Source organism: Zootoca vivipara, chromosome 4, assembly GCF_965207765.1.
Source record: "Zootoca vivipara chromosome 4, rZooViv2.hap1.1, whole genome shotgun sequence".
Classification (NCBI taxonomy): domain Eukaryota; kingdom Metazoa; phylum Chordata; class Lepidosauria; order Squamata; family Lacertidae; genus Zootoca; species Zootoca vivipara.
Window position 1 is genome coordinate 81,456,454 of NC_142587.1, and position 27,864 is coordinate 81,484,317.

The following is a 27,864-nucleotide window of genomic DNA, read 5'->3' on the forward strand; positions in this document are numbered from 1 at the left end:
TCTAGAACAGCATTTGAGTGGAAGGAGAAACATTCTTTTAATCCTGGCTGGATGATACTGAAACATCAGAGCTTTCGTTTAATTGACAATGGGTTGTGTTTTTTTTTTAAAGAAAAACGCCCATAAATGTAGCACCACAATCTTGGTGCTTCAATGTGTGTCGTTCAGTATTTGGGTTTGGTATTCTTTGCTGGGTGACTAGAAAAATGTTTTATTGCAGAAGTCTTGGAAGTATAGATTGCAACTTTTTCTTTATTACACCTAATAATGGTTGCTTCTACATGAATGTTTGACTATCTGAGCTTTTGTTTTCAACTCTAAAAATCATTGTATTGTCTTTTACCAAAAAGTGGGATTATGTAACAGGCTTACATGTCTTCTATCTGTACTGAAGCAGGAGGTGGCTGCTGCAAGCAAGCCCACAGTACAAATCTTTTTGTCTGGTTTATTCTTTCGGTAAACTTAGTAAGTCAATGTCAACGCTGCAAAATAGCTGGGGCAGAGGGGCGGGGGAACCATCTCCAATGTTCGTCATACCTGCTCTTAACTGTTGTGTCTATGGTTAATTTTTGTTGATCTGCTCCAATGCTATTAAAACAGCATTTTGCTACTTTTGAACTATTGCTGTATTTACCAGAGAATCTTAGGAAGATCTCTTCTTACAAGATCAACACTTAACTGCGGTGAATGCTTATACATCCTAATGAAAGACTGTTCTCTCGGACTGCCTTCAGGCTTTTATGCACTTTTGTGACTTTACGGCCGTTGAAATGAATTGTCTTGCAACTATTTTGATAAATGCATATGTATTAAAAACAAACAAAAACAAATTGCCTCAGGAAAGCAAGTTACAATAGGTACCCGTCTCTTTTATTTTAACAGAATATATATCCACATCTACAGTCTTTAAAATAGTTGCATCATGTTTAGAGACGAGAACTGTAACTTGGATTTAAAAAACCCATCAACACTGATTATTAGTTTAACCTGGTAAAGCAAAACCTTGTTCACGTTTAAACATTCCCCCCCTCTCCCCATAATGTTGATTTCTATATTTGGTTCCTTTCATACATTTAGAACAGAGCATAAGAATGAGGAATGAACAAATCATACTGTAGGTGTGAATAGTTTATTCATTTCCCTTGGGAAAATCTGTCACTGTACATATTGGTTTGCTATTGAATTCATTTTTGTTCTAATTATACTGGTTTTGCTAAAATACATCTTATTTTTCTTCCTGCTTTTTCTTATAGCAGCCTGACTGCTGCAAAGGTATGGGAAGGGAAGCTGTTCTGCCAGCTTTACAGATAGGTCAGAATGGTATTTGTCAGTGGAAGTGGGGCTAATTTAGTGGAGGACAAGCCTCTCGAACTTTTCTTGGAACAGTTATAATGTTCAATATATGGGAATGTTTTTATTGCCTAGTATTTCATATTCAGCAGTCGCTTTAGCCAATCCCAGACATTAGTTTTCTCAGGGAATTCTGCTGCTCATATGGATGACCAGTACATTCAACAAGCTAGGTGCTTACAAACCAGAAAGCTGTAAAAATTGGCATGAGAGAGCAGCAGCTGTTGTTCGAAACTAGTGAAGTTATCTCCCAAACCCTGGATTTTCAAGAAAAAATTACTCTTTAATTTCTGGACTAGGTGGTATTGTTGCTGGAGAACTGCCTGAAATTATTCATTAGTTACCCATCCACCCACTTTGAAATGTATGTTCTTATATTGATTACCTATTAGAATAGGTATTGAGGCAAAGCCACATATGCTCTGGGGTGGGGAATTATGCTGACGCTGTTGGATCCTAAACTGAGTGCCCTTGTAATAAAAAGGATAGACATGAGTACTATGGACTAGAGAGAAGTTGCATAGAATTAAAACCTACTGATCAGCAGAATGTACTGTAGTTGAGTATAGATTCATAAAATTGTAGAGTTGGAAGGGACCCTGAGAGTCATTCATTCCAACCTCCCGCAATGCCGGAATCTCAACTAGCTCATACTTGACAGAAGGCCATCCAACCTCTGCTTAAAAACTGCCAAGGAAGGCGCTTCCACAACCTCCCAAGGGAGTCTGTTCTGTTGTTCAACTGCTCATACTGTCAGAAAGTTCTTCCTGGTGTTACGTTGGAATCTCTTTTCTTATAACTTGAAACCATTGGTCTGAGTCCTAGCTTCTAGAGCAGGAGAAAACCCTGCATATATGCTCCACCCTGCATATGATAGCCCTTTAGATATTTGAAGATGACTATGATATCTCCTCAGTCTCCTCTTTACCAGGCTTAACCAATTCTGTCAACTGTTCCTCATAAGGCTTAGTTTCCAGACTCTTGATCATCGATGGTTGCCCTCCTTTGCACACGTTCCAGCTTGCCAAAAGCCTTACTGAAATCAAGATACACGATTTCCACAACATTCCCCTGGTCCACCAAGCCTGTAACTATCAAAAAGAGAAAGAAACGAGTTTTGTCTGTTATGACTTGTTTATTGAGAAACTCCTGTTGGGTCTTTGTAATCACAGCATCCTTTTCTAAGTGCTCATAGACCGACTGTTTAATTATCTGAGCCAAGACCTTTCCTGAGATTGATGTCAAGCTGGTGGTCTTTCCCTCCCTTTTTGAAGATTGGGACAACATTTGCACCTCTCCAATCTGTAGGGACCACACCTATTCTTCAAGAATTCTAAAAAATTATAGACAGAGACTGGGATTACATCCACAAGATCCTTTAGTACTGTCAGGTGCTACTCATTAGGCCCTGGAGAACTGAATTCATTTAAAGTAGCTAGGTGTTCCCTTACTGCAGTGATGGCGAACCTATGACACATGTGTCAGACATGACACGCAGAGCCCTCACTGCTGGCACACGCCCCATCGGCCCATTCGCGCTGTTGTTGTTGTCCCCCCCCCTCCTATTTGTTCTCCCGCTCCTCCTCACGCTACAGCTTGTCTCCGCTGTTAAAACCTGGATCCTTTTTTTTGTTGTTGTTGCTGGTAGCCAGAGATTGGTTTTTAACCCTATCTGTGCTGTTTTTCTGGCGCTTTGGCAGATGATGATTGGGTGTAACAGCATTCGTTTTTTAACCCGTTCTGTGCTGGGTTTTTTTGGCGCTTTGGCAGACTGTTGGTGCTGCATGTTAGTTCCAGAGAAGGTATTATTCGTCATTTATTTCTGTTCTCTCCCCCCCCAAAAAAAAAGCGCAGCAGCTTTGGGGCACCCCCCCAAAAGCAAAGCAACTCCCCCCCCCCAAAAAACCTCCAAAACTTTGGTCAGCAGCTCCCCCAGAAAAGCTCAACCACTCTGGGCACTTTGTGATAAATAAGGGTTTTTTGGTTTGGTTTGGTTAAATAATTAGTTTTTGGTTTATTAAATACAGTTATAATTTGCAATTATACATTTTTGTTATTTAAACTATAAATATTGCGAAAATATGGTTTTTTCCTCGAAGTGACACACCACCTGAGTTATGCTCGGTTTTTTGGCAAATTTTGACACACCAAGCTCAAAAGGTTACCCATCACTGCCTTACTGCCTTTTTTCCTCTGTTGGGCTGCAGCTCCCTCCCTCTATTGTTTGTTCTGTTATCACTAGGTTGGACACTGCTTTCCTTTGGAGTGAAGACAAAGTAGGCTTTGAGCAGTTCATTAATTCTATTTTATTGCAGTGGTGTACTTTGGAGCAGATATTTAAATATTAATATTTCCTTGTCTCTTACTCATTGTGCAAGTTTTTGTTGCCACATCCCTATGGTTTGAAAATGCGAGGGGTATGTTTGGTGAAGAAGTAGTTACTAAAATTTCTATGCAGTCTAGACCAAACAAAAATTGTACTGCATCAAAGTATCACCCAAGGAGTTAGGGGTGGGCTGAAATACTGGCTTGAACACAGGCTGTACTCTTAAGCACTTGTTAATAACATAGAGCCCTTGGGCTTATGTATCTCCTTTGCCCATAGCAAAGCAGACTAAGAGGATTTGTAATACAGCCAGCCGGTTTGCTGTTTGTAGGTGGTGGGGAGACTCCTGTACAGTGTGCACCAGCTTGCTTTAAAACTCTGGGACTCAAAACTGAAAAACATGTTCGTGCATATTATATATGCATTGCGTCATCTATTCGGCATTTTTGTATGATATTTTCACCCACATTTGTGGATGTATTCCAGTCTTGGCCCCAAACACAGTGGGTAAGCTATAGCAGCTGGTGGTGGCATGAAAAAGAAAATAATTTGGAGGGGCGCAGAAAGGGAAGAGTGCATTTGGGAGGGAGGTGAACTTTGTTCCACAGGTTAGATTTCTGAAAGAGGAATAAGAGAGTGTTTCATATTAACACACTCACCCCTAGACATAATTTCTCTGATGCATGTCCTGTTGATTTTGATTAACCTTCAAGGAATGGGGCTCTCTCCCAGAGAAGCATGCTTAGGACTGCATCCAGGATCATGATGATGTGCCTTGTTTAGGTGCTATACAAAGACATATATGCTATACACATATGATCAGATGGGTTGCTCTTCCCATTTGTTCTACTAGTAGACAAGGGGGATGCAATTCATAGAGTCTTGTCTCTCTCTGCAAGGAAGAGAGCCCCTCTCCATATTCCAGGGCATAACAGTACCAAGAGGGAAAAAGCAATGTATTAACACGCCTGAGTGATGTCCAGCTGTCAACAGCCATAGGCTCTTCACCACAACAAACTACTGGTAGTTCCAATTAACATTAGAAGAAGAACAAGGGCCATGGCAGCAGGAGCAGTAGAACAACTCTCACCCAAACCAAAGAAACATACTACTACAATCAGGATTACGGTGTCCCACCTTCCACCCTGCAGTGAGAAAGGAAGGGAGAAACAGTGAGTGGGGAAGATTATTTCCATCTCCAGACTCAATAAGAACCAATATTTAATTTTTCTGCAGTTGCAGAAAGGATCCTGAGATGGGATATTCAACAGCTCTCCCCATATGGGTCAGGAACTTGCTTGAGCAACCATCTATAGTCAGACGTAAGGTGAACGGCATTTCCATGCACTCTGGTTTCTGTCACGGTGCCCTGTTGCACCAGAAGTGGTTTAGTCATGAAGGACGCATGACCCCGGAAAGCTAGCTGGGGACAAACGCTGGCTCCCTCAGCCTGAAAGTGAGATGAGTGCTGCACCCCATACTTGCCTTTGGCTGGACTTAACCGCCCAGAGGTCCTCCACTACTTTGAGACTTTCTTCTGGAGCACCCTCCTGCTGAACAAAGCTTTGACCAAGGAAAATGTATCCGATCCATAGTTCCTGATAAAGGAAAAAACAGAGGACCAGGTGGCTACCCTACAGATATGCAGACAAGGTAGCAGCACGCCTGGTGGGGTGAGCAATAAAGTACATGCTTTGATCCAGCATGCCAAAGTTGCTGTCAGTACTACCATTGAGGTAAAAGGAGACACAAGATAAAACATTCTTAGCAAGCATAATATTAGATGGCCCATTAACATCTAGTTTAATTCTTGTTCCATGGGAGCCATCAGGAAACAAAATGATGGTCATATGGCCTCTTGAGCCCTGTGCAACATGGAATTAATATTAGTGGGGGGAATTGTTATGGCAAAAGAGGTAGGCCTTAATGTTTCTAGATACCTTGCATGACACTGCCCTAGAACAGCTGGCCAATGAATCAACCAGAGGGGCAGCAACCCTGGATTTTATATTAAGTGGCGCCCAGGACTTGGGGCAGTGTGGAAGTGTTGTTGAACCAAGCAATAGCTGTGACCATCAGGCTAACCAATTTAATATATAAACATTTCCTTCCAGTAGCACCTTAGAGACCAACTAAGTTATTGGTATGAGCTTTTGGTATTATTAAGTTATTGGTATGAGCTTCTTCAGATACCAATTTTATATACTGTATTCAGTGACCATTTTGGAACAGCACTACTTAACAGTACTAACTGATTTGTTACACCACTGTACAAACTGGAGGGAGAGAGATAAAGCTCTCTCAAGGCTCAATTCCTAAACTTGGGAGCAAGCCCCATTCAACTCAATGGGTCTTACTTCCCGGTAGGCTGCAAATCCTAAAAAAAATTGGTAGTCCGAGTCACTGAAGCCCCCTCAGGTCTTTTGGAATAACTGGTAGGGTCATGTAGCTGAACATAATTACCGTATAGTACAGAACTAATGAATGTTGTTCTCTCTAACAGCATTTTTGAACCCTTCCCTTCGTTTCCCATTTCCCCCCCCCCGAGTTCTGTTTAGTCCCTTCAAATACAGTAACTCCCTTCTCCTCTTATTTAAACGCCTCCCTCCCCTCTTTATTTTTATTCTCATGCCTCCAAGTCGGTTTTCCTTAACTGGTTTATAGGTAAGCTTTGCATGTTTATTAACTGGCCCGTTCCACACAAACACACACACTCTGTTAATATAAAATAAAATAATAAAGATGAGGTGTGCCATAAGCGTCGGTGGCAAGCATAGCTGTCAAGTTCTCCCTTTTTTCATAATAATAATAATAAGTTTTTATTTATACCCCGACCCCCCCAGTCAAAACCGGGCTCAGGGCGGCTCACACCAATAAAATTACAATAAAACATAAAAAGCAATTGATTAAAATACAGATTAAAATACAGTATTAAAATTTAAGTTTAAAATGCAGCCTGATTTTAAGTAGTCCATAAATCCAAGCCATGAGGGAGGAGAACACAGGGGTCAGACTAAATCCAACTCAAAGGCCAGGGAAATTCCCTTATGCTGAATAGGCTTCCTCGCGAGAAAAGGGAAAACTTGACAGCTATGGTGGCAAGATTAAAGAAAATACTGTAGTAAAAAAAACAGGCTCGCTCTGAGGGATAAAAACAGAGCGAGCAAAGGAGCCGCTTTCCCTGCGCTAGAGGGCGCAAGAGAGAAGCTTCCCAGCCGGGCGGCTCGCGAGGGGAGGCGGGCGGAGCCTGGCGAAGGGAGGCCGCGGGCGGAGAGGCCGCGCTGCGGTGAGTGGAGGGGAAGGGGAAATGGCTGCCGGCGCGGGAGGGAAGGCGCGGAGTCCCGAGAGAAGAGATGGGGAGGCCCGGCTGCTCTCAATGTTGTGCCTGCCTATGGGGGGGAATAGGTTGGACGAAGAGGACGTGCCGTGGGGGGGGGGGTGGGGAGAGAAGGTTTGCATTGGGCTGGGCTCGCAGCATCATGGAAAACGTTAGCGACTGGGGCAAAGTTGGTGCAGCATGTTCCCGCAAACAGCGCTCAGCCTCTGGGTTTATTTATTTTGCGTTTATTTCCTCGTGTATGCGTGTGTTTGCAGAGTTCCTCGACGCCGCAGTTCCCAACGCACTTCCTTTAAAAACTGGGGGGGGGGGGGCAGTCAGTGTGGCAAACTTGTTCTATTTCCCTGAGGTTTCCTCACGCCGCCTTCCAGGGATGCATGCGCCCTCGAAGTCGCTAGCTAGCCAAATGCCTCCTTTTTCTTTTTGAAAGGACAGGAAGAGGGAACGTATAAAAGGTTGCACAAGTGGGTGGTATAAAAGGGAACGTTTAAACGTATAAAAGGTTGCACAAATGGGTGGTATTGAGAAGAGGCAGCGAGCCCCAAATGTTTCAGGAATAGTGTAAAACTCTCCCTGCTCCATAGCTGTCAAGTTTTCCCTTTTTTAAAGGGAAATTCCCTTATGCTGAATAGGCTCCCTCGCGAGAAAAGGGAAAACTTGACAGCTATGCCCTGCTCCCTATGCTGGAGCCAAAGTTCCCTGCTGAGTTTGCAGCTGAGCAGAAGTCAAGGAAGGCCTTGGTAATGCTTTACTTCACTCCAGCGCCTGCAAATATGAATTGGGCTAACAGGGTCTTAAGGTGTGGTGGCTTCCTTGAACTACTTGGGTTGGGGATGGAGAAGCTGTGGCAATCTCAGCACAGTCCATAGTTGGGGATGGTAGGAGTTGTAATCCAACAACGTCTGGCGTCCCGGGACGCAGGCTCCTCATCTCTGCTTAGATAAAAATCAAAACCAATAACACAATGTAGGTCAAGCGGCAAAGCGACTTCCGACGCATTGTGAGCTTTATGACGGAGTGGGGCTTGAGTCTGACTTCCCAAACCTCATCCTACATGCCAACCGCTATACAAAGTTATATGAAGAAATTGTGTCCCGATCGGTTATATGTTTCTGATATAAATTGGTCACGTAAGCCCCAGAGTGATGGTGAACTAGGCAATAATTTTTTAAGAAGCATTTCTGTAATACACTAGAGAGATGTTTTTAAACATCTATATGGAGCTGCTGGGAGAGATCATGGGGGGGGGGGGTTAGGCTGGGTGTTCATCAGTATGCGGATGATATCCAGCTTTACCTCTCTTTTAAATCGGAACCAGTGAAGGCGGTGAATGACCTGTGTGAGTGTCTGGAAGCGGTTGGAAGATAGATGGCAGCTAACAGATTGAGGTTGAATCCTGACAATACAGAAGTACTGTTCTTGGGGGACAGGGAGGACAGGTGTGGGGGACTCCCTGGTCCTGAATGGGGTACGTACCAGGTGCGCAGCTTGGGAGTCATTTTGGACTCACAGCTGTCCATGGAGGCGCAGGTCAGTTCTGTGTCCAGGGCAGCTGTCTACCAGCTCCATCTGGTACGCAGGCTAAGACCCTACCTGCCTGTGAACTGTCTTGCCAGGGTGGTGCATGCTCTAGTTATCTCCCTCTTGGACTACTGCAATGCACTCTACGTGGGGCTACATTTGAAGGTGACTTGGAAATGACAATCCAGAATGCGGCAGCTAGATTGGTGACTGGGAGTGGCTGCTGAGACCATATAATACCGGTCCTGAAATACCTACATTGGCTCCCAGTATGTTTCCGAGCACAATTCAAAGTGTTGGTGCTCACCTTTAAAGCCCTAAACAGCCTTGGCCCAGTATACCTGAAGGAGCGTCTCCACCCCCATGGTTCAGCCCTGAGGTCCAGCTCCAAGGGCCTCCTGCGAGAAGTGAGGTTACAGGGAACAAGGCTGAGGGCCTTCTCAGTAGTGGTGCCTGCCCTGTGGAACTCCCATCAGATGTCAAGGAAATAAACAACTGTTAGACTTTTAGAAGACATCTGAAGGTATCTGTATTGGGAAAAATTAAATGTCTTATGTTTTACAATATTTTTATATGTACTGTAAGCTGCCCAGAGTGGCTGGGGAAACCCAGCCAGATGGGTGGGGTATAAAAATTATTATTATTATTATGGCTGGGGAATCCCAGCCAGATGGGTGTGGTATAAAAATTACTACTACTACTACTACTACTAAATTGCTTTAGACATACATTTGTCAAATACAATCTTAATACATACAAGACTTTCATTATGAACCATGTTTAACATACTGCAAATATACACAGCTGGAAGTTTGTAGACATGAAAACATGTTTCTTTTGAAGTTGACAGCTGTGCTGATATTGGCTCAGTAGAGAATAATAAAATATACTGTTTAAACATAACATTTTTGCTTGACACCTTAAAAGTAAAACTAAAGAGTGTTTCTAGTTTCCTTGCTCCTCACCTCCCCACCAATTAAAATGTACCGTAACTTCAACATGAAAATAACATAGGAAGGGAATTAATCCGGAATAATATCAGCTGCAAACATTCACAGTATTTGAGAACTCCTTTCCTATAAGGATTCCTAGAGATGCTCTCCATGATGTATGGGCAGTCACAATGTATGAAATTTAAAATATTTCTGAAATATTGCCTTGATTCCTATTTTTGTTGTTTCCAGAAATGAGAAAACGCTTTCATTTCTGCCTCTTATGGCAAATAGATACAATTTTACAGCTAGTCCCTGTATCTTTTGAAGATTTTTTTGTTAACAAAAGGGCTTTATTTTGCTTTGCTTTGCTTCTAGAAAATGAGTGACAGTGACGATGATGTCCCTCAACTTTCATCTTCAGCCTTATCTGCTCTGCAGGAGTTCTATATTGAGCAACAGCAGAGAGAAGACATTAAGGCAACAGAAAGATTTGATAACAATTCTCTTGGCTCAATAGAAGAGAACTGGGTAAGCTGGTGCATTTTGACTAAAATACAGTTTGTGGTAGCACTTCTATAGAATGGTACAGGATCACAGATATGCAGGACAAAAGAGAGAGAGGCACCCAACGAGACTATCAATAGTTGGAATGCTAAATGACATTCACCATTATTGTTACAGCTCAGATGAAATTTTTTACTTGGTTTTGGCTTTTAAGTCCGCTTGCTGTACAGTGGTATCTCGGTTTATGAACACAATTGGTTCCGGAAGTCTGTTCATAAACTGAAGCGAACTTTCCCATTGAAAGTAATGGAAAGTGAATTAATCCGTTCCAGATGGGTCCGTGGCATTCGTAAACCGAAAATTCATAAACCAAGGTGTTCATAAACCAAGGTTCCACTGTACTGTATTGAGAAACATTTCAGAGAATGTAAACTCTGGGCAAGCAAATTGTCTATAGTGGTGTGTGTTCCTGTTTGTTAGACAATGACTGCATTACTGTAGTATAATTGTACTATTTCCACTCATTAGCATGCTTCTCATGGGAAACGTGCAGTTTGGGAAAGTGGAAGAGAGATTATCTTTTCCTTCAGTGAAAAATTAAGCGGAACGAAAGATCCAATTTAATACTAAGAAACAAAGTTATCATTGGCTCAGTTTTTTCTACCTAACCTGGACTTTCCCATTTTTCTCATGACAAAGAAATGGGTATGGACTGGATATTTGGAGGGTGCAGGGAACCAAGACTGGAGCCCTGGAAAATCTTACTTGTATTCTTGATCCCAGTTTGGGACACAAACTCTCATCATTATTTCTTCCAAGCCTCAATCATGTGGTCCTCCCCCACCCTGCTTGTTTCCCATTCTAGTCTCCCTGTCCACTTCTCTTAGCAGCTAGTTCCTGGTGTGTCTCATAAGCCTGGGCCACACACATATACATATTTTAAATACTGTAACAAATTATGAATTGTTAACATGAATGTGATTCTGGAGTGTATGTCCACTGTCTGCACCCAACAGCCAATCCTTAACTCCCTCCCCAATGCAGGCCCCACACTCAGCATTTTCTGCTCAGTTCATTGTATCTTATCATCCTGATCTGGGGTCCCCAGACTACAGTCCGGGGGCCACATACGGCCCCCAAGGCTCTTTTATGCGGCCCCCAGGGACCCCCGTCACCCGCTGTCGCCGCCCGCTCTTACCGGCACGGTGCGGCGTGGCTGCCGACTTCCGACCCGGAAAAGCAACGGAAATAGTTTGCGCGCATGCGCAAGCGTCATTTCCGGTGTACTTCCGGGTCGGAAGAGGCTTCTGCACATGCGCACAAGCTATTTCTGGCGCTTTCCAGGTCGGGAGTGTGCCAGAAATTGCGCATGGGCGTGCACAGCCGCACGCTCCCACACGTGCCCCCCACCCTCCGGCCCACCACGCAATTGGCGCGACGGGCATCCGGCCGAAAGCCGGGTAAGTTTGGGGACCCCTGATTTTGATCCTTCCAGCTTGACCTTTCAGATCTCTACCACGATCATTGACATGTGTCTCCTTTTTCTTCTGTTTGCCCTTTTTACCTCGGGGAGAATGAAATGGAAAGTGAAAAGGACACAACTGCTGGATATCTGTAGTGGAGGCCATATACAACCCTGAGCCCCATTCTGCTTAGTGGGATGTCTGTGTGTGTCCCCCCCCCCCATTCTGTTGACTCAGCAGAAGCAAAGTAGACATTTATTGTACAAGAAAAGTGTATTACTGATATTTGTGCTTTATTTCCCCCCAGCAACTGAGCCAGTTTTGGTATGATGCTGAAACTGCGCTCCATTTAGCTAACGAGGCTGCAAGAGCAGTTGGAAGCGGTGGCAGGTGAGTTCTATAAATCTAGCAATGTGTTTTTGTCTTTTTGAAAATATTGTAATACTGTTTTCTGGGGTTTTTTGTAGTATGTTAATGTGTCAACCTTTCTGTAGTACATCGCTACAGCTTTGATAGTGAGACAACATTGATCATTAAAGCACAGGACTGTGAAATGGTGTTTGTAATTTCTACATTGCATATAACATGCAAAGCTTTCCTTATCACCTACCTGTGACGAAGGAACCAACATTTCCATTTTACAGATGAATTGAGGCGGAGACTTGAGGCCATCTATTAATTTGTGCAATGATTTCAAGCCTCACTTCTGAGGTCCAAGGGATGCTAATAACTCCTGTCCATCTCTAAGACCTCTTTTATATTTATTGTGAATTTGACTAAGATGGCATTCCAGAACTGTTTGGAGGAACCATGTTTTCTGGTTCCTGTGACATGCCAGTCCTAATTGTGCACATTACCTCTGTATGATCAACTGTTTTTGCAGTGCAGAAGCTCAGCCCTTGGCTCCTGCAAATGGTGGGGACTGCATTTCTTGGAGCATGAAAACTGTAATTGTTGAATATACACAATGCAGTCAGTAGAGATATCATTGGAAATATGCGGGTAATAAAAATGCATTGTTTAACCTTGTCATATCTGAAGGAGCAGAAGGGTCTTCTCCTTTCTTAATAAGGAAGACTTAGTGTGTGAGGGTTTTGTTTGCAGTTGCTTGTAAAGTTTCCTAAGTAAGCATATCCACTCGAAAAAAGAAATCCCTTTCTTTGGGGTAATTGCTATGCCGATGCAAACTTCAAGTTGCCACGCACACGCTGTTTAGCACAAGTTCTGGATTAAATATCTGAACCTTTTTCTTCATCTCTTTATCTTTTCAGTATAGCATGTGTTAGTGCACCCAGTGTTTATCAAAAATTGAAAGAACGGGACAACAAAGATTTTTCAACATGTTTATTGGAATATGACCAAAGATTTTCTGTGTATGGAGCTGAATATGTTTTCTATGATTACAACAATCCCTTGAACCTTCCGACCAACCTCACACCACACAGTTTTGACATTGTCGTAGCAGATCCACCCTACCTGTCTGAAGAGTGTCTCAGAAAAACTGCAGAAACCATGAAATACTTAACTAAAGGAAAGGTTCTGCTTTGTACAGGTATAAGCACTGCAACACCTAACATCTTATTATCTGTCATTATAGTGTCTGCATTCATTTAAAAGGATAGTGCTCATGACTTTGTACAGCATCTTGATTTGGGGAAAAGTCAACTCTCACAGAAAGCTGTTGTAAAGGGAAATAGGATAGTGGGGGGAAACAGTAGTAGTTAAAAAGATAATTTAAATATGCCATTGCTTTGCTATGATAGCAAACTGTTGACTTGGGACATTGGCTGCTCGCGGCAACCATAGAGAAAGTCTGTTTGCCTTCATGCCCTGCTTCTGAGAAGTCTGAGGTTGGCCACAGTTTGAAATGGGATGGGCCAACAAGAAAGTTCTTACTCTCTTTGTTCCATTAAGACATGATCTTTTGTTCATTTTCCGCTGCAGGTGCTGTTATGGAGGAATATGCTGCTAAGTATCTTGGTGTGAAGATGAGCAAGTTTATTCCAAAACATACTCGAAACCTAGCCAATGAATTTAGATGTTACGTGAACTATGATTCTGGACTAGATTCTGATTCTGTTTCTTGACACTGCTCATGAAGATTTAACCAAATATTTCAGTCTGGGGCTTTTTTCCTTCTCTGAAGGTGTGAACATTTGTAATTTGTTTTTAACATTCAGCAGTATTTGTGCTAAAAGGAGGGAGGTGGTGATGATGAGAGGCAAGGGTGGACATGGGACAGGTGCAGTAACATTGCATAACCTTTCTCCCACCAAAACAATTCTTATACTGTACTCTGCCAACCCAACTGACAGGTCTTGCTCCCTTTCCTTGCCGCAGCCACCAAATCACCCATGACCACCTCCTGCTCGCAGATGGCACCAATCGCCCGTCCCCCCTGCACTATCCATGTATAAGACGACCCCCAATTTTTAACATTTTTTAATAATTAAAAAAATTGTCTTATATGCAGAAAAATACAGTACTTCCCTTTTAAGTCAGTCTTCCCATTTTTACAAGTCTCCCATTTCTCCAGTTTGCTTTGAAGAGCTTGCTGACATCCATGTTAAGTGTGATGTTAACATTTCCCATGAGGTTTCCAGCTTTCCATGCACTGGTCCTTGTGTTTACACATCTGCTCCTTCTTTCCCCCTAATATTTTGGGTAGAGGAAAGCTTCCCATAGACATCTGGTTGGCCACAGTGGGAACAGGCTGCCTGGAGTAGATGGGCTATTGACTGGATCCAGCATGGCTTCTTTTATGTTCTTATGAAGTTGAGTGCCCTGGCATCTTCATACAACCCTGCATTTCAGCAGTTCCCACAGCCATAGCACATCTCACTTGCCCAGCATCCCTACATCCCTGCAGGGTGCATTCTACAGGTGACAGCCACCTGTGCTTTAACTTATCCACCAATGGTTTTAAATTTTTGTTTTAATATGAACTAAATTCTGAAATAAGAGCAAAAGAGAACATTGGATACATATGCCTTGGCACGAAACCTTCAATAGTTCGAGTCTGGTTTGTATTCATTATCTCAGAACTCCAGACTAAGTCTGTATATTGCCTGTACTTTGAAATCTTGCCCTTACTTAAGCCGCCAAGTACTCTGCTCTTTGACTGGAACAGTTTCCTCTACAATAATAGTTGCATTCCCCACGCAAATTCTTATTCCTTCCCATTATGAATAATCGCCTCCAACCAAAATGTGCAGGGGTCATTAACTAGTTTGCCAATGTGAAAAAGATTCTCCGGGGGCATTTGAAAACCACAACTTTAGCGTTAGACATTTGCAGATACACATAAGTCACCCAGTTTTAGCATATGAACTGTGGTCAAATGGGTGCATTAAAATTAGCTGTTCTCCGATAGTGCACGCCCAGTGAGTTGCCATATAGTAGTCACAGATGCCTGAATAGTTTGATGCTGGAAATTATGGTGGGGTGCTGCTGGTTGTATTGTAAAATACAAGGCAGATGCAAGGAAAATCCTCTGTGTCGGTTCATTTCGATACTAAAGTGAATGACTACCGCAATTTGCACCTCTGAATTCCCAATAAAAGTTGCAGGGAGGGGTTCCTGCCATAAAAGTTATATCAAATTATGTATAGCTGCCAGTGTTTCCTTTGAATTGTGCTCACAAATTATGTCTGGACTGCATTCAACAAGCATTTCTTTCCTTTTAAATCTGCCTTCCTTCCCCCTCCCCTCCCCACCACCCCAGTATACTATAGAATGCAGAGATTCTGTTAGGGGTCCATGGACTCAGCGCTGTGAAGTAATCTCAAAGGAATGTTTGGCTGGAAGAGCCACAGCATAGTGCAGTGTAGCGCAGCAATGGAGAGAGAAATAAAATTCATCATTGGGGAAGTTTTCTAGAAGAAGGACATGTTATTGGATGCAAAGGTTAGCCAGGCTCCATTAGGCACATTTCAGAAGTTTCTACCTGGATTTTGGGAAATCTGAATTAGCTGATCTCGTTTCCAATTGGATTAGAAATTCACAATTGTTCTGTATTTGAGTTCTTTTCTTCTCTTTCATTTTTACGGAGGGACATAGGAAGCTGCCTTATAGCAGATCAGTTTTTGCCCAGCGCTGCCTATTCTGATTAGCAGTGGCTTTCCATGGTGTCTGTCACTCCTCCCCACGTGTTGATAAAACAGTTGGGGGGAGGGACGACAGGACGGACAAACTTGATCAAGATTGCACTGCAACCCTTTTCTACCATTTTACCAGTGTGTTTGTGAACATGTGTGTGGTAATATTGTAAAAAAGCAATATGTGATTCTACACAATTGTGTGATGATTCTTTTTGGGAGGTATTTACGAGCGTGCCAAAACAAGTGTGCACATTAGTAAAACCGTCCAAAAATAGGTTCACCTTATTATGGATCTACCTGCACTGTTTTTATCAGTAAAGGTAAAGGGACCCCTGACCGTTAAGTCCAGTCATGGACGACTGGGGTTGCGGCGCTCATCTCGCTTTACTGGCCGAGGGAGCCAACGTTTGTCCGCAGACAGTTTTTCTGGGTCATGTGGCCAGCATGACAAAGCCGCTTCTGGTGAACCAGAGGAGTACAAAGGTGCATTAATAAAGCAGTGGGAAGGGAGATGCCTCAGCTTTCAGCTCATTTGCAAACTGTACATGCTGTAATTTCAGAAACTTAGAAATGAGAGCTATATGGTGAAAAAGCTAGTTGTAATTTTTTTAAAAATAAAAAGATAGTTAAACTAGAGATCAGGAGTTAAACTCTGGGCAGAGCACATCAGAGGAAATAATAGAATGGAAAAATCCTCTCATCCCCAGAGTCCATTATGAAAAAGAAAGGATTTTGGCAGATATGCCTTTTCATGCAGAGATGGGCCTCTGGGTTGGAAGGAATCGTGGAAGTCAACTTGTCTAACACTCTGCTCAATGCAGGATCTACATTGCAAGATGTGTCTACAAAATCCCTGACATTCGTTCAGCCTCTGCTTAAATATCTCCAATGAAGAAAAGAGAGCTCGCTGCCTCCTGAGGCAGGCAGTTCCGTTGTTGAGTGGCTTGTACTCTTAGGAAGTTTCTCGTAAGGTTTAGCCAAAATTGGTTTTCCCACCATTTCCACCTATTTGTTCTAGATTTACCCTTGGGAGCAACAAAACACAAAATTCTTCCATTTGCTACATGAAAGCCCTTCAGATATTTGAAGACGGCTGGAATGTCTCTCCTTAATCTTTTCCAGGCTAGATGCTCCCAGGTATTCTTTAATTGTTCCTTATAGGATTTGGTTTACAGATTCTTCCTCCTAATCACCCTTCTCAGATCATCATCCTAGTTGCTATGCTCAATTTGTGTCTTCCTTAAATTGAGGGGAAATCTTCATCCCAAAAATTTGCCACCCCTTCTACACAACTACTGAATGCCCAGTGGTGTCATTCTGGTCACCCTAAACAAAGGCCGAATGGCAACTGTTGTGTCATGTGCAATTTGGAGATAGATTAGCAGCCATCTACCTGATAGTTAGAAAGATACATGAATAAAGCCAAAGCAATTTTGGCTTTATTGATGTCTGCTAACATTACACATTAGAAAACCATGGCTCACTCTCACCAAGTGGAATGGGTGATTTGGGAAATGAGGAAGGTCACAGAATATCGATAAAGGATGGTGCTTGCAGTGTAGGAAGTTGTGGATAAAGGGGTTATAGACAGAATTAACCCTGTAAATTGAGCCAACAGCTTTGTCTATCGTTGAGTGTTCAAAGAGGCAGCTGCCTCCAGCTTACACAGTTTGCTGAACCTTTGCTGTTTAGAGCTTTTGGCTCATACATTCATTAAATTTGGCAGATGCTCTGCTCTCTTACCGATGGAAGCCAAGGCACATTTACTCCCCCTTGGCCAAGCAGTTTGGTTTCATTTATCTGATCTCTCATCATCCTTGTTATTCCCAAAGGCTCCTGCAGCCTGAAAAATCTAAAACTGATAACTAGCTTGTAAGAAAGCTAAGAACAGCTTAAAAAGGTAACTGGCATGTTTCCACACTTTTGAAAGGGGTCATAAACCAGACTATTTTTCAAGCCGAGACTTCTCTTTCCATGATGTTATGTGAGCAAGAGTACCATATATTGTATAGGGTTGGTGTGCATTTGCGGCATATATAATACTGCCCTGATCAACATCTGAGCTGTAAACTGGAAAAAAACACCAGTACTTTACTGCTTGTTAACGCCAGCAGTAAAGTTCTTCACTTCTCTACATTTCGCGCTGCCCCTTGAGTAAACTATTCATAGACTGAGACTCCTTTGCATTGTGAGGATGCTACCTTTCCAGCAAGTCTGCTGATGCTGCTTTTGAAATGATATTTCGTGAAATGTTTTCTTCCTTTGAACACAGAAGTAATAATTAAAGCTGAAGCAAAAATAATCCGGAGTCCAGGACATTGCACTGTTAGAATCCTAACATCAGAATCCCAACATCAGGGTCACATCTTAAAGACACACCCCTTTCAGCAACCACTACAATAAGGATTTGGGAGATTTGACAAAAGGGGATCCACTATCGTTTGACGTCTGGAGCAGATAAAAAATGAGTTGCTTGCACCCTTTAAGGTTCAGTATGACATGACAGACCCAAAGGGATCAGCATTTGTGAGTCTCAGAAGAGGATCAGTGATGACGACACATAATGGCTCTGTTTCAGAGCAAAGCCAACATTTGTGGACCTCTGCCTTTATCTATAGCAGCTATTAGGTGGTACAAGCCTCATATTTCCTGGACGCCTACTGTATCCCCAGCACTACTTTTCCAGGCGTGATTTCTTAATTTGTGCAACTCATTCCCATTATGATTCTTCAAATCTCATCATGGCTCTGTGTCACTGGACTGTGTCCCACTGCACCTCCAGCTTCTGTCTTTGCAACGTTTGCAATGCTATTTTCAAAGCACGCTGCTTCTATGGGTGGGCCCTATATATGCACAAGCATCACCTGGCCTCTCAAAAACAAGGGCCTCACAGCCAAGTACATTGATCTGACTGCACTGAAGGGGACTGTATTTGAGCTGGCACAAACTTCCTGTGCATATGAACTGTTCTCCGATGGCTCATTCATGGATGCAGGCTGCAGCCCTCATCATCATGCAGGGGTGTGTGTGTGTGTGTGTGTGTGTTTATGAATGGGCTCTAGAACTCCCAGAACCGGGGAATGGCAAAACTAAAAGGACATGCAAAGCAACCTTTGCCATCAGTTTTCTTTGGGGGCTTTCATTCTGATGGTGGCTTGCTGTTGCGATTCAACGAGCAACTTTACCCCTTGCTTGTCTATGCTGGAATTTACACCCTCGACTTCTTTTTCATGTACCTGTGGTACACAGGTGCAGCCCACTGGGATAGTGACATAATCCTCTGTGTAGACATAGCGTCCTCCGGTGCACGTCGTGGTTCGGCGCAAGATGACTGCTGGCATTAGCACTGGGACACTCCGGAAGTGGAAGTTCTCCTCCCCGTAAACACCAGTCAGGCAGCCCTTGCATAGGCAATAGGCTTCGGGGATGTACTTTGGATATCTTGCCGGGTCATAGGAGATTCTGTGCCAAAGGAAAAGAAAAGGGACTCAGTTCATGCGTCCTCGACCGTCTCCCAACTCCTTGTTTTATCCCAGCTGGAAAAGATTACGGCAAAATGTTGACAGTTGCTTTGCACTGCATTAAATAATGTTTTCGTTATTACGCCAAGGAGAGGGGAGGAGGGGAACAGCTGCAGCTCTTAGACACGGCCTGCTTATTTGAAAACTTGGAGAGAGAAACCCTTTGGACAGCTCCCTAAACGGATCAGCATCTGAAACAACGGCATGCTCAATTTCCTCGTTCATGCAATGGTACAGTGGATTCATTCGGCTCAACTCTCTCATAGCCGATGCACATCAATTGTTTCCTTAGGGGGATTCTTAGCTGTAGAGGGTATGTCGTCTCTATTCTTCCACACATCCTTAGCACTAATCCACTGCCTTTGTTGTGGACAGACCTGGACCCCTTTTTTCTGGCCCTGCTCCTCCTTGTTTTTAACAGCAGGCCCAAAGTTCTTCCCTTATCACTCTTTGCCAAAATAATAATAATAATAATAATAATAATAATAATAAGCAGCTTGGGGAGGTGGGTTTCCAATGAAACAGTCCTGATAACGCAATGAGTTTTAGATGCGCAATGTTTTAGCTGTGATCCACTAACCTCTGCACCCTTTGTGTGCCCCCTAAAACTCTTCCAGGTCCCGTCCCCCCACCTCTGGAGTAGATTTACACAGGGGGCACATGGCAGGAGCGGGGGAGAGGAGGGAAAAAGTGTCATGTAACAGCCAAAACTCATTGAGCTCCCTTCCTTGACTTAGCAAGACCCAGTTACACTTTTGAAGGACTCACAGAGCTGCAATAAATGTGTAGTTCTGGCCTTTGTCATAATAGGGATATTTGTCTACTCACAGGCAGGCGATAAGTAACTTTGTAAAAGCAAGGAAGGCAAAAGCATTTTTAAATAAGAGGTGGGGAAATCAAACAACCTTTCCTTTTCAGAATCTGTTGCTGCTTGGAAGCTCACTAACAAATGCGGAATGGAAGAAATTAGGCGCAATTCAAAGCCATGCTTGGGGACATGTTTGGCACAGAGCTCTAGCATCACATAGATCGATGCTCTGGAAAGAGGATGAAGATGACCTCTGGCTTCAAACAGAACACAAAACTAGATCCAAGTTTCTGCAACTCATGTCCATATGTGAAACAGAAGCAATTTTCCTGAGAAAGCTCACTTTTTGCGCAACCAAGCCTCATTGCCTTGGTGCAGAAACGCCCCCTTTTAAAAAGAAAGGCTTTGGTGCCTTGAGCTATCTGTCCACGTAGGGAATCCTTGCCCCTGTCTTCAAGTCTGTAATACACGTGATACAATTATATTAATATTTATACAGCATTCTATAAATAGTAAGCCCCGAGAAAGAGGCTCACATGCCAACACCAATGAGGAACAAGGAAAAAATGTGAAGCAGGGTTTTCTTGGTCCAGTTTCTTCTTCTTCTGGTAAGTGCCATGGTGCCTAAAGACTGCCTGACAGTCAGTAAATCAACTGGTGCAGCTTTCTACACACAAATGGCTACATACAAAAAAAAACCATTAAGGATCAACAGGGTCTTCACGGTATGACTGTGCTTATTGTAAAGCAGGCTTTTCCATTTGTGACACTGACTCACTTAAAGAATGAATAGAAAAAAAGATGGAGGTGTTTTTTTAAAAAAAAAATAGTGGCAGCCCCCTGCCCCTCAAAACCCTATTAGTGCTTCAAACTCCATGCCCCAGACTTACTTAAATACATCCACCCCCTATAAATACATGACCAAATTAACCTGCTATAGGAGAATGGTCAAAACAAATTTCTTGAACGATACTCACTATTTACCATGGTTTACATTTTCTAAAACATTCATGAGCTGTGCAAACTAGCACTATGGGTAGGCCAAGTCGCTCACTGACCAGTTCTTCTCCGACTGATCTAACCAGAAGATATATTTGTGCACCTGGAATTTGTATTTGGAGTGCCTGAATGTACCAAAAAAAAAAGTCTAGAGAGTAAAAGAGAAATGACTACCTTTTAGATTTTTGAAATACATGTACAGATCAGTTAAAGGCAAACAGGACTGAGTCCCGAGAGGTTATCCAATTACATTTGCTATTGCTGTTAACCAAATTATATTTGCTTCAAACCTTAAATGTTTTGTTGCTCAGTGTCAGGAGTGAATTAATAGTGATTCAAGATGACTGTAGTCTGCATAAGCTTCCTACAAGTTGGACTCTGTTCAGGATGTCTGGAATTAGTCATTAAAAATACAGAAGAAGAATGTGAAAGCAGTAGTGCCAGATTGGGCCCTATAGAATGGAGGCTGCAAAAATAAGTGTTACCAAAATGCCTGTGTGCCTCCCTTGAGAGACACGCAATAATAATATATGTCTTAAGCTCAGTCTCCTAAATCCTTTAACACTTCTAAAACTTTGAGTGGCAACTGAAGCCTATTTGGAATTAGGTCTTTGAAATGAACATAGGAAGCAGGCTTACAGCGAGACACACCATTGGCCTATCTAACTCAGTATTGTCCACACTGACTGGCAGTTGTCTAGGGTTTCAGGCAAGCAACATTCCCAGCCGTACCTTCTGCATGCAAAACATGAGCACTACTACTGAGATATGCCCTTAAAGTTTAATTGATTTGGGATAAAGAAGATCTCTTCCTGAAGATTAGAATCCTGATAATTATGTTTTCTTTTGTACTTTGCTCACTTACTCGAGCCATTTGGACTACTGTAGTTTAAGTAGTTTCCTTACACGCAGGCACCTCTAGCATTTTGACCATTTTCTGTAGTCAAATTAACATCCAGTGAACTAGAAAAAAGAAGGCAGTGGCTACAGTCTTAAGCATGCTTACCAGAAGCATCTTCCACTGGAGCTATTGGTACATCCTACTGAACAGCAAGGGACCCAGGTGGCGCTGTGGTTAAACCACTGAGCCTAGGGCTTGCTGATCAGAAGGTCGGCGGTTCGAATCCCTGTGACGGGGTGAGCTCCCGTTGCTTGGTCCCAGCTCCTGCCAACCTAGCAGTTTGAAAGCACATCAAAATGCAAGTAGATAAATAGGAACCGCTACAGCGGGAAGGTAAACGGCGTTTCCATGTGCTGCTCTGGTTTGCCCGAAGCGGCTTTGTCATGCTGGCCACATGACCTGGAAGCTATACGCCGGCTCCCTCGGCCAATAATGCGAGATGAGCGCGCAACCCCAGAGTCGGTCACGACTGGACCTAATGGTCAGGGGTCCCTTTACCTTTACTGAACAGCAAAGGGGACGCAGGTGGCGTTGTGGGTTAAACCACAGAGCCTAGGGGTTGCCGATCAGAAGGTCAGCAGTTCGAATCCCTGTGATGGGGGGAGCTCCCGTTGCTCGGTCCCAGCTCCTGCCAACCTAGCAGTTCGAAAGCACATCAAAGTGCAAGTAGATAAATAGGTACCGCTCCTGCAGGAAGTTAAACAGCGTTTCCGTGTGCTGCTCTGGTTTGCCAGAAGCGGCTTTGTCATGCTGGCCACATGACCTGGAAGCTATACGCCGGCTCCCTTGGCCAATAATGCGAGATGAGCGCGCAACCCCAGAGTCAGTCATGACTGGACCTAACGGTCAGGGGTCCCTTTACCTTTACCTTTACCGAACAGCAAGGTTTAGGTTCAACATATTAAGTTAGATCCCTGAGTGTGTTATAAAGAGCGCAAATGCTGTTGCCCATCCAATTTGAGGAGGTGGAATTTTCAGCACAGAGCATGAGAGTTACGGTGGCAGTGCCATTTTTGACATGCAATTTGTTCCAATGTATACCTACAGGTCTTTCCAAATGCTTCCACATCTCTACATTGCTCCACATGATCATTTCTGCAAGCGAATGGCACTAAGTGACCTGGTTCGTCTACAGTAACACTGGAGAGCTTCCACTTGTGTTGTGTTAGCTTTCCCCTTGCAAGGCTGCAATTTCAACTGAACAATCCCTTAGGTGTGTTCTTTGATGAAACACATTTGTGGTACTCTGCACCTGTGTGGTGGCTCTGCATCTTCTAAGGATGCTGAAGCTGAACTGCTGCCGAATCAACCTGCTGACGTAGTCCTAAGGACTATGAACTGAGATTAATTGAATCGTATTACACCTAGGGAAAGGCAGCGCCAGACCATTTCCTCCAAGTCAAGCCCACAAGTCTTAGACCCAGTGTCAGATATGGGACCTGGTGCAGCTGATAGGGGTGCTCAGGCACTGCTGAACAGACGACCGGCATTGCCTGCAAAGTCCTGTGCAAAAAAAAGGGCCACCTGATGTCACTGTGATGTTAGGTGATTGGCAGATGAGTAGCCCCACCCACCTGTCATAGTTGGCTTGCATGAGTGGGTGGAAGAATGATCTGGCCCAGTGGCCAAATCCTGTTCCCCACCTCTGCACTACAGATCCAAAAAGGCTTATCGCAGATCTGTCTGGCATGGGTATGTTTAGCCTGGAAAAGATAAGGTTAAAGGGGTGATATGATAGCCATGTTCAAATATATAAAAGGATGTCATATAGAGGAGGGAGAAAGGTTGTTTTCTGCTGCTCCAGAGAAACGGACACGGAGCAATGGATTCAAACTACAAGAAAGAAGATTCCACCTAAACATTAGGAAGAACTTCCTGACAGTAAGAGCCATTCGGCAGTGGAATTTGCTACCAAGAGTGTGGTGGAGTCTCCTTCTTTGGAGGTCTTTAAGCAGAGGCTTGACAGGCATATGTCAAGAATGCTTTGATGGTGTTTCCTGCTTGGCAGGGGGTTGGACTGGATGGCCCTTGTGGTCTCTTCCAACTCTATGATTCTATGATTCCTACATGCGGATTTCAGCAATGCCTTCTATCTCTTTTGTGAAATAACCCAGTTGCCTGAGCTAGGAATGCAGCCACACAGACTGGAAGGAGTAGTGATAAATGCCAGTGTATCAAACTGGGGTTAGGTGTCTAGGGAAGAGTTGCAGGAAAAGACTTTAGGCCTGGATTTATTTACCATCACTATCATTAATAATAATCTGGACTCTAAACCGGTCAGGCCAATGACATCTGGAGATGACATCACAAGTGGGAGCTGGTGAACAAGTCAGCGAGGAGATGAAAAGTATCAGGAGGGGCCATGCGGAAGGGAAACAAAGGCAGACGAATTTGAGAGCGGGACATCTCAGCATCTGTGCAACTGGATGGGGGAGAGAGTGCGTGCAGGGGAGCACAGGACAGCTCTCTCAAGGGCGGACAGCATCAGTGCTATTTTTTCAGGGGGTACTCAAGTGTACGCAGTACTGGCACCTCTTTTTTTAGTTGCTAAAAAGTGCGGCACTTACAGTAACAACTTTATGGTGAGTACCAGCACCTATTTTCTAGGGGGGAAACCCCTGGACAGCATGATGGCATTCGAACTGGCCTCTCAGGTTCCAACTTGTTTATGGGAGGCATTACCCATGAAAGAAAACGTATGAACACTTTTGAACTCTCCTCTCTGGTACTTGGCCGGAGAAAAAGAAGAGCCACTAAACAGAAGCCAGGGTCAAAACAGCTTAATTCTATTTCTGGTTTTGTTGACTGCCCCGATTAATCAGAACTGGAAGCTGGAAGCCGTTACTTAGACTAGGCATAGTTGGGACCAGGACTGTGGACTCGACTTTTGCTTTCTAATAGAGTCCTGTAAATTCAGGAACAGAATACAACTGAACATGTACTCAGTATCAGAGCGGAACTCACAGTATTTTTGCACACAAATCAACTTTGTCTTCTTCCAAGCTTTCTTCACTTAAGCAGCCTGATATTTGGGGGGGGGGGAGGATGGGGTGAGAAAGCTTTCCCCTTCTTGCTATTGTTACACAATGGGAAAAATAGAAGCCCTTGTAGATCTAGTGCAAATCACCCAGCTGATCTACTAGTGGATCAACCTTATGTGACCTTCAGTGTTAATAGTATAATAACAGTTTTAAACTACTCAGGCAAAGTATAAGGACTATTTTGGATATTTCAGTATATACAGAGCTTCTGTTTAGAGGGCTGGCATTCAGTTTGTATTCTTTGTAAACATTGTTTCTGAATACATAAAGTTAGTTTTAAAATACCGTATTAAGAAAACAACTGTTTTTAAAGCTAAATCAGGCAGAATACAAACCACATAAGCCAATGTTTATTAGTGGCCATTAAAAAGACAATATTTGCACTTCCCACGAAGGTACAAATGCAAATGCTGCTATTTGTTCAGACTATTATAATAATAACACACGTTTTTAAAATTAGAAACTGCCCCACTTTGGATGCATTTGCTTTGAAATCTACTCTTCCTGTTGTGACACATGTATGCACATTTAAAACAGCAGCTCCCCAGATGTTGCGGTTGGGCTAAAAATGTGACAGCCTAATTACTAGAGAGCAGAACAGGACACCCATGTGTGGCATCTCCCTTCAAGCCACAGAGGTGGGGATGGGGAACCTGTGGCCTCCAGATGTTATAGGGACTATGACCTCCATCACCCCTAACCATTGGCCATGCTGGCTGGGGCTGATGGGAACTGAAGTTCAGCGACACATAGCCGTAGTTGGAGAGATAAGAAGACCACACAACCCTCCTTCACATTTTAAGCTAAGGAGTGGCAGATGAATTGTGTTCACATTACCTGTAGGACCAAGGAGAGACGCTGTTGAGGTTGATAGGGAGCCTGTATACCTTGTCCGCAGCTGATCTGCCCCCTGCTGGACAACTGGTATTGTGATCTTTTTCCAGAGGCTCCAGCTGCAAAGTGTGATGGAAGGCGCTGAGCATCCCTGCAGTGAGTCGCCCATACAGCTGCTCCAGAAGCTCTTCCGGCCTGTCGGCGCAGGTTCGAGCACGCAGTGGGCGCTTGCTTACCTTGAAAGTCTCTAATCCAGGGAAAGGGAGTCCACACAAGAGAAGGCAGGCAAGCACCCACACCTATAATGCAGGGGGAAGGAAAACATATAAAGGATGCTTTTCTAGGTGATTGCTTCCCCAACACTTCCACATTTGAAGGAGGATAACAGGTATACCAGTTTTAGTTCGCAAGAGAGATTTGCAATGGAATCCTACACATGTCTACTTAAAAGTAAGCCCTATGAAGTTAAATTGGACATAATCCAAGCATAGGCATAGCCAGGATTTAAGTTGCTGGGGGGGGGGGGACACCCACCTGCCATCATCCTCTGTCTTCGGAATGAAATGTCTAAACAACTGTTGTTTTAAATTACTTTAAATTTACAAGTGCTCAGAAAAATCTGTCAAGATCTTTCTACAATTTCTACTTTTAGTTAAGTATTTTAATTTACTTACTTGATATGGGGGGCAGCCCCCCCCCGCAGGTAAGCATATAAAGATTAACTTTAATAAGCTAATCTATGATTGGTAAGTCATTGCTAAATCATTTTTGAAAGGAATTTAAAAGGTAAAGGTAAAGGGACCCCTGACCATTAGGTCCAGTCGTGACCGACTCTGGGGTTGCGCGCTCATCTCGCATTATTGGCCGAGGGAGCCGGCGTATAGCTTCCAGGTCATGTGGCCAGCATGACAAAGCCGCTTCGGGCAAACCAGAGCAGCACATGGAAACGCCGTTTACCTTCCCGCTGTAGCGGTTCCTATTTATCTACTTGCATTTTGACGTGCTTTCGAACTGCTAGGTTGGCAGGAGCTGGGACCAAGCAACGGGAGCTCACCCCGTCACAGGGATTCGAACCGCTGACCTTCCGATCAGCAAGCCCTAGGCTCAGTGGTTTAACCACAGCGCCACCTGGGTCCCACGCCACCTGGGAATTTAGATCTGTGCATATAAACTCATCAAACAGATAAGTCAGCATTCAGAATTAAGTTTTGAGAGTAACAATAGGAATCCACTTCCCAAGCAAGGAAGGCGTCATTCTGTCAGCTAAGTAGGTGCCATTGGCAGAGGATGCCCAAGTAGTGAAATCCATGCCCCCCCCCCAGTAAACCTGTACACAATATCACACCTCGCCCGCTCTTCTAATCCTTGCGTCTGTTAAACAATTACAGGTCGGGAGCCTCACTCCTCGCAGTCGCAACGCTTGGTCATAGAACTTGGAGAGCTGGAAAGGATCCTCCAAGGGCCATCTAGTCCAACCCGCCGACTACAGCACCCGCCAACCCAACAGCGTCCTCAGCTCTGGTTTGCCGGGGGTGGGGCAGTGCGAACTATTCTCCCGCTGCGCCACCGCGCACCCCAGCCGCGCTGTCTTTGGCGAGCATCTCAGCTGGCACGATGTAATCCTCTGCTGCTTCCCATTCGGACCGAATTTAAAAGCTGCTTCGAATCTATTCATTATTATTATTATTATTATTATTATTATTATTATTATTATTATTATTATTATTACTACTACTACTACTACTACTACTACGCCCACCGGCTCCCAAGGACCTCGGAGGGAAAGCACCCCGCGCGCCGCCTGGGAAGAGTTCCGCCGCCCCAGCGCGCGCGTTTCAACAAAATCCGCGCTAAGCCTTCCTGCCCCACCGGCAGGAGCAGCTGCGGCCGCGGCCGCCGCCTTAACAAGGGAATTGGAGCGACGGCAAGCAGGCGGGAAGCTTGCGCCGAGGGTCCGCGGCGTCTCCCCGCGCCCTCCTTACCTTAGCCGTCTGCATCGTGGGCGCCACCGGGACCCGCAGCCCGGCCAGGCGCGCGAGGAGCCTCTGGGAAGCGTCGGCACGTGAAGCGCTTGATGATGGCCTTGGCTCTCGCGGTTGGGGGGGTGGGGGGTGCGGCGAGAGGAGAAGTTGGAAGAGTGCCCCGCTTCGCACTGCGTAGCCCCGGCGTGCCGGTGCCAAAATCATTTTCAGCCCCGGCGGAGGGGGGCTGCCTGCTTCGCGAA

General features: G+C 44.2%; 2 protein-coding genes across 4 annotated transcripts; one reads left to right on the forward strand and one right to left on the reverse strand.

Annotated features, from left to right (window-relative positions):
• The first annotated feature begins 6,904 nt into the window (after window positions 1-6,904).
• On the forward strand, window positions 6,905-13,548 carry EEF1AKMT1 (EEF1A lysine methyltransferase 1). 2 transcript variants are annotated; one of them, XM_035116166.3, is made up of 5 exons: window positions 6,905-6,962; window positions 9,845-9,997; window positions 11,744-11,826; window positions 12,708-12,988; window positions 13,381-13,548. In XM_035116166.3, the coding sequence occupies exons 2-5, from the start codon at window positions 9,848-9,850 to the stop codon at window positions 13,521-13,523; spliced, it is 657 nt and encodes a 218-aa protein (XP_034972057.2). In that variant the 5' UTR covers window positions 6,905-6,962; window positions 9,845-9,847; the 3' UTR covers window positions 13,524-13,548. The 2 variants fall into 2 exon arrangements, with proteins under 2 accessions (XP_034972057.2, XP_060129813.2); XM_060273830.2 differs by lacking the exon at window positions 6,905-6,962 and adding an exon at window positions 7,117-9,057.
• Window positions 13,549-15,775: 2,227 nt separating this feature from the next.
• IL17D (interleukin 17D) lies at window positions 15,776-27,851 on the reverse strand. Of its 2 annotated transcripts, XM_088668289.1 has the most exons (4): window positions 27,623-27,851; window positions 25,644-25,939; window positions 18,773-18,998; window positions 15,776-15,995 (listed from the first exon to the last, which is right to left on the reverse strand). In XM_088668289.1, exons 1-4 carry the CDS (start codon window positions 27,824-27,826, stop codon window positions 15,921-15,923), a joined length of 801 nt encoding a protein of 266 aa, XP_088524415.1. In that variant the 5' UTR covers window positions 27,827-27,851; the 3' UTR covers window positions 15,776-15,920. The 2 variants fall into 2 exon arrangements, with proteins under 2 accessions (XP_088524415.1, XP_034972056.2); XM_035116165.3 differs by lacking the exon at window positions 15,776-15,995 and having other exon boundaries at window positions 18,112-18,998; window positions 27,623-27,846.
• Between the last annotated feature and the right edge of the window lie 13 nt (window positions 27,852-27,864).